The sequence below is a fragment of the Euphorbia lathyris genome, chromosome 3, assembly GCF_963576675.1.
Source record: "Euphorbia lathyris chromosome 3, ddEupLath1.1, whole genome shotgun sequence".
Taxonomy (NCBI): Eukaryota; Viridiplantae; Streptophyta; class Magnoliopsida; order Malpighiales; family Euphorbiaceae; genus Euphorbia; species Euphorbia lathyris.
In genome coordinates this window covers 80,468,371-80,474,370 of record NC_088912.1, presented here as the reverse complement: position 1 = coordinate 80,474,370, position 6,000 = coordinate 80,468,371, and the positions used below count along the sequence as shown (strand labels likewise).

Below are 6,000 nucleotides of genomic sequence, written 5' to 3'. Positions count from 1 at the left end.
CTTCAGGGGTCTAATAGTACGGTACCATATATTATTTTAAGCAAATTTAAGAGACTAATTAATCAATGTAAGCAAATTTATGGAACTAATGAGACATAAGAAGATGTATTAAAGCGTATATAAATATAGATATTTGGTTGTCTGAAAACTCATGCTTCCCATCTGCAAGAAAAATATACCTTTTACATCCCCACCAAACTGACCAAAGACCCTTATCTTTTGAAACCTCCATTACTTGTTTCTATTTAAACTATATATTTTATTCTATAACATGTTCAAAGTACTATTAACTTTATTATATTTTTTTTATATATAGTATTTTAATAAATTAATTAAATAATACTTCAATCCTATGTTCTTCTTCTTCCTATCTATATATATAACCATAAACTGTATCATCATTTTGTCATCCTTATTCTAAGCTGTTTCAAGGTGTGAAAATCTGGAGATCTTGCTGAAACTGAATATTTTCCTTTCTCAAGGTAACAATTTGATCTTCTTGAACTTTCTTTGAAGATGGGTTTTGTTTTTTGTTTGTTTTTTTTTTTGTCAGCATTAGAGTTGCTAAAACTGACGTTAGCAAATGGGTGTTTTGTTGGTGAACACAGTCTGCATTATACACAAAGTAAAGAAGAAGTTGTTAGTGGCAGTACCAGATTGTACAGAGAAGATAGTAACTTGAACAAAGCTGTGGTTTGTTTAAAGCTTTGGCTCTATTATTTCCCCCCCAAAAAAGTGACCTTTCTGGCTAATATTTTGGGTCTATAATTGGTATCCCAACTTGGCTGGCACCTGCTGGATCTCGGTATGCATTATATATTTGTTCAAGTTGCCTATTCATTACTCATATTATTCTCTCTCTTTTTTCTTTGAGATTTATTGAATCTATTTTGTTGATTTAGGGATTAAATCTGTTGAATCCATGGATAATCTTGGATGGAATGAGTCACAAGTTGTTGCAAATTTAAATACATCATCGTCCTTATGGAGCAACAATCCACAACATCATGTACCTCCCATATGGAGCACTCAAGAACACTTGATTCTTCCAAATTCAAATTCTTGCCTTTTTAGTAGTATTGGTAACAAGATAGATCTCACAGATGATCACATTTTCGATCCAATTCAAGAACTCCAGAAGGCGAATTCGAGTTCTGAAAGAGTAAGTACTAACTCAAATCTTTTCATTTTGGTTTCATGTACTTTCATATTGTAAGGACAATCCTAACATTTCATTAATTCATTGTAGAACCAAGAGACTACAAGGGGATGGATAGATGTTTCGAGTACTCAAGAGCTATACTCATCTCCATTGATTAACAATTTCGTGTTAGGGAACCGAAATACTGGTGTTTCAACAGGTTCGCTGGAGTCACTTGATTGCTTGCTCTCAGGGACTAATAGCAAAACAGACACATCTGATGATGGGATTTCTGTGATCTTCTCAGAGTGTAGAAACCTATTGAATTTCGGGGCTACCAGTGCAGTTTCATCAGGCGAATCGGAGAACAAATGCTTGGTAAATGAGGTTGAAGAAGCTGAAGCTGAAACGGGAACTGCATCCCCAAGTTCATCAGATAAAAAATGTTGTACAAAGAGAAGCAATGATCAAACTGAGGTGAAACCGGGATCAAGTAAGTATCCATTCTTCGATCTTCTTCAAACCGGTAAAGAAGAAGGAGGCGGATTTAAGTTAATCACGGAGAAGGAGCCAAAGGCGAAGAGATTCAGATCTGAGAAGACCAAACCAAGTTCATCATCCAACATAAATTTCCAACAGCCGAGTAATTCCTCGGTAAATTCATCAATTGAAGAGCCTGATCCAGAAGCAATTGCACAGATGAAAGAGATGATATATAGAGCAGCTGCATTTAGGCCAGTGAATTTAGGATTGGAAATAGTGGAGAGGCCAAGGAGGAAAAATGTGAGAATTTCAACTGATCCCCAAACAGTGGCTGCAAGGCAAAGAAGAGAAAGAATTAGCGAGAGAATTAGGGTTTTACAGAGGCTAGTTCCAGGTGGGAACAAGATGGATACAGCATCAATGTTAGATGAAGCTGCAAATTATCTGAAATTCTTAAGATCACAAGTGAAAGAACTTGAAAAGCTTGAAACTTCCAATCCTTCTTCTTCTTCTTTATTACCATTCAATAACCACTCTTTTCTTCCCATGCAAACTCATCACTTTTCTCTTCAAAACCCTAATCATATCCACCCCTCTCAAAGTTGAAGTCTTTTAGATAAATGAGTCCCTAATAATGGGTCCTTAATCATGATTATTCTTAATTATCATCATCATCATCATTTTCCATCTCCAAATGATTAAGAATCCAATTCCAAAACCCACTTTCTACCCAACAAAACAAGTACAAAAGCTAATCCAAAATCCCCCACCATAATCTTTGATCATCATTACATTACTTTGACTAATGATAAGATTCCTAAATTCATCATTATCACCTCCACCTTCCAAGAACATTGCAGTCCCATTTTCTCTACTGTTTTTGCTGCTTCCACTACAACAAGCATGATGGATATGGTGGATGAAGTCAATTACCGCGATCAGTGAGTGCTCAAACCCTCTTCGGACTCTCCTAAATACGCCCCCCGATTGGAAATAGCAAGAATTGGGATGGAAGAATAGAGTTTAATTAGATATCATAATTGAAAAGGGGATAGCAATTATGAGAGGTATGATTAAGATGAAGGATTAAAAAGGGATTAGGACTTTATCTTGTTTTAAATATGTTAGTTTAATGAGAACAATGTACTTAAAGCTCAGCTTTAATGGAGATCCTAATGATAATTAATTAGTAGTTAAAGAGACATTCTCTTATTAAGAAATGTGAGGTCCAGTCCAGTGGGCAGTGGTCCTGTCTCCTTGATTCAATCCAAAGCGTGCTCTTGAAAATCACCCCCAAATCTCATTGCTAAGCACATGTTTATGCTTCTTTTTTGGCAGGATCAGCTTACCTTATTATATTAATCCCAATTTTAAAATTGAATATTGAATTATTGATTCCTAGGCTATATATCAAATCAAACTAATGATATAGATCATGATGATACAATTGATGATGTGTTTTTAGCATATTTTGATTTTTGTGTTTTTCTTCTTTGGCTCTGCCTTGTAAGAACACTGAAAAGACAAGATTTGATTGAAATCAAGACTCTTGTTTCTGTTTTTAGACCAAAATAATAATATAAAATATTCAAATTGGATGGACTCCATTATAATCCCTAAATTGAAATTGTAGTATCACTATCTGAAACTATTATTGTCAAGAGAATTAAGAAGAATTATATATGTGGTTGGGGAAGTTTGCTAAATTTAGACATTCTGTTGTGAAAGGAACTTAAATTTAAATCTCTTTGATTTATTTTATATTATTATTATTATATTATATATGCATATGTATGCTTGAGAAATCCAGGTTGGTAATGGTTATATGTAGGGACAGAAAATAACCAATTTGCGTGTGTAAAAAAGAGTCCAAAACTCATATTTTTGTAAGCATTCACAAGTGGGAATTTTGACTATATTTTTTGGTGAACAGTTATGATATGGTTGTATTGTTTCAGACAGCTACGTTTTCTATCTCCTTTCCTTTGAAATGTGTAAGAAAAACAAAGATAATAGGTAACATTAATAAGAAATTTTATTACACCTTCCCCGTAATGTGTTATCTATACGTCACGCGCTTGAGCTTCGGGTGGCGTGTCTTTACTCGTTGTAGATCGTTCCTGCAAGATCGGACTAATGGCCAATGACAGCAGAGTCTAATGAAATGCAATAAAAGATAACTAATTACACGTAATAAGCAACGCGGAAATTTTTTTGACTATCGAGAGAGATTTTATTGGTTCGAATTTAGATTAATCGGGGGAATGTCGGTGTTACGGTTAGATAAATTAAAAATATATATTAATTAAAATGTGATGTGTTTTATTGATGACATGATGTGGGAATTATATAATGAAATTTCTCAGCATAATTGATAATTTGTTAGGACATGGAAAAGATAAATATTGAAAATATACCTTGTTGTATTATTGTTGGCCAATCAGAAAATTTCATAAGGCACAACAATGTTGACTAGATAACATTTTTCTTTTTCTTTTTTCACCTTTTGCGTAAGCAATAATTGAAATTTTTCTTTTTTCTTTTCTTTCTTTCGGTAGTTGTTTGCAATTTGAGGGGAAGATAACATATTATATTATTGTTTTGCTTATTTCAGCCATTAAATTCATTTTTGCTTCTTTATACATTGAATTTTCTCATTCATGTATATCAATTCAGTTATAATTTGCTAATAAATATTGCTCAAAAGTTTTGTTTATATTTTCGAATTGACACTTTTTTTTTTTTAGAGTCTAATAGTCTGGAACTATAGTGGGTTAGGCTTATGGATATTGTACATTAAAATAAGTCTAATATTATTTTCCTTTTCGAGACTCGCATCTATCTATCTGAATCTTTTAGATACACTGTGAAGAAGAATTAAGTTTGTTAGGTTTGTGAGTGTTGACTGCAAAGAAATGAATGGTGATTTGGGGCTGTTCTGATATCCGCAAAGGATGGTTAAAATTCTAACTCCTCATCGGCATTTTATGGATGCGGAAGTCAGTTGGGGGTAGTATGCTATAGCGGTTTACTAGTTTTTACGGGATTCCTGAGAATACTTGTCGGTCTGCTTCTAAGGATCTGTTGCATAGTCTTTCGGACGACCTGCTTAAACTGAAGTTGAATGTGGATGCTTCGGCGCTTATGAGTTTTCGGGTCCTAGAGAATGTCATTGTTGTGCGAATTGTTGAGAGTGACTTTTTGGGGGTGTTTTCTTGTCACCTGATAGGGATGTTTTATCTCTATCTTTTAGTACATGTTTTGAGATTATTTGTATCATTTCGTGTTACTTTGTGTTAATTTATTAGTTTTAATCTTTGTTTTATTTACTTTTAGTTTTTATTTACTTTTATAATATTTATTTAATTTTTTATCAAGTATGTTGTTTTCAATAAAAGATTAACACATTTAATTTAGAGCTTATTATAGTGCCAATTTCATAAAATTAGTTTACAAAAAATAATCAATTTTGACTTGATTATTAAAATAATTTTTGCTAAGTTAATTAATTGATTTTGGCAAACATTTAAGATATTTTGTAAGATTATTTGGAGATTTTCAGGGGATTCTGCATCAGGAGCAAGTCTGACCAAGACCAGGCAAGGATTTCACTCGTCTAGCATCGTTGCTAGCCAGGTCGCCGAAGACATGCCAAGTCGTCGAATTGGCCATAAAGGAGAAGGAGGACGAAGTCTGACCCCCTAGCTCGCTGAGCTGGGGCTCCAACTTGCCGACCTAGGGGCCAGTGAAGCCCCTAACCACAAATCATGGCTAACTCGTCGAGTTGGCCAGCCGTAAGTCTAAAAAATGACTTAGTCTTCCCATTTTAAATTGGCAACCTGTATTTTGATATTCCAGCTATTACAGAATATTTGAAGTAGCTAGATATGTTTTGATATTTTTATTTAAAGACCATGGAATTCTCATTCATTCCAATGCATCTAGTAAATTATCTATAAATTTTCTTCCTTTTAAGAGTAGTTTGAACCTCCACTATTCACCATCTTCATCTGCAAAAAGCTTCCATCTGCCATTAATACATAAACGATCAAGGTTACCTCCAATTCAGACTGATGATTTCTTGAGTCAACAAGTTTCAAAGGTGGTCTCCCTCTTCTTTATTCTTGTTCAACTAGTAAGATCTTTTCAAATTTTGAATTGGTTGTAATCTGTGACAATTTCAATATCTTTAATCTGAGTTCCATTTATATTTCATTCCTCTTTATGTTCTAGTTAATTATTGCATTTGGATACTTGATTTAATCTTTCGTAGGTTTAAATATTGTTTGTAGTTCATATTGTGAGTCTAATTCGGTATTACATACTGGAGATTGTAAGTATTAACAATACCACAGTAACAGATCCGAGTTTCTGAA

General features: G+C 33.6%; 1 protein-coding gene across 1 annotated transcript; it reads left to right on the top strand.

The window, feature by feature from the left end:
- Positions 1–231: 231 nt before the first annotated feature.
- Positions 232–2,895, top strand: LOC136223541 (transcription factor bHLH87). The gene is made up of 4 exons (XM_066011598.1): positions 232–482; positions 609–805; positions 903–1,162; positions 1,250–2,895. The coding sequence occupies exons 3-4, from the start codon at positions 923–925 to the stop codon at positions 2,228–2,230; spliced, it is 1,221 nt and encodes a 406-aa protein (XP_065867670.1). The 5' UTR covers positions 232–482; positions 609–805; positions 903–922; the 3' UTR covers positions 2,231–2,895.
- Positions 2,896–6,000: the final 3,105 nt, after the last annotated feature.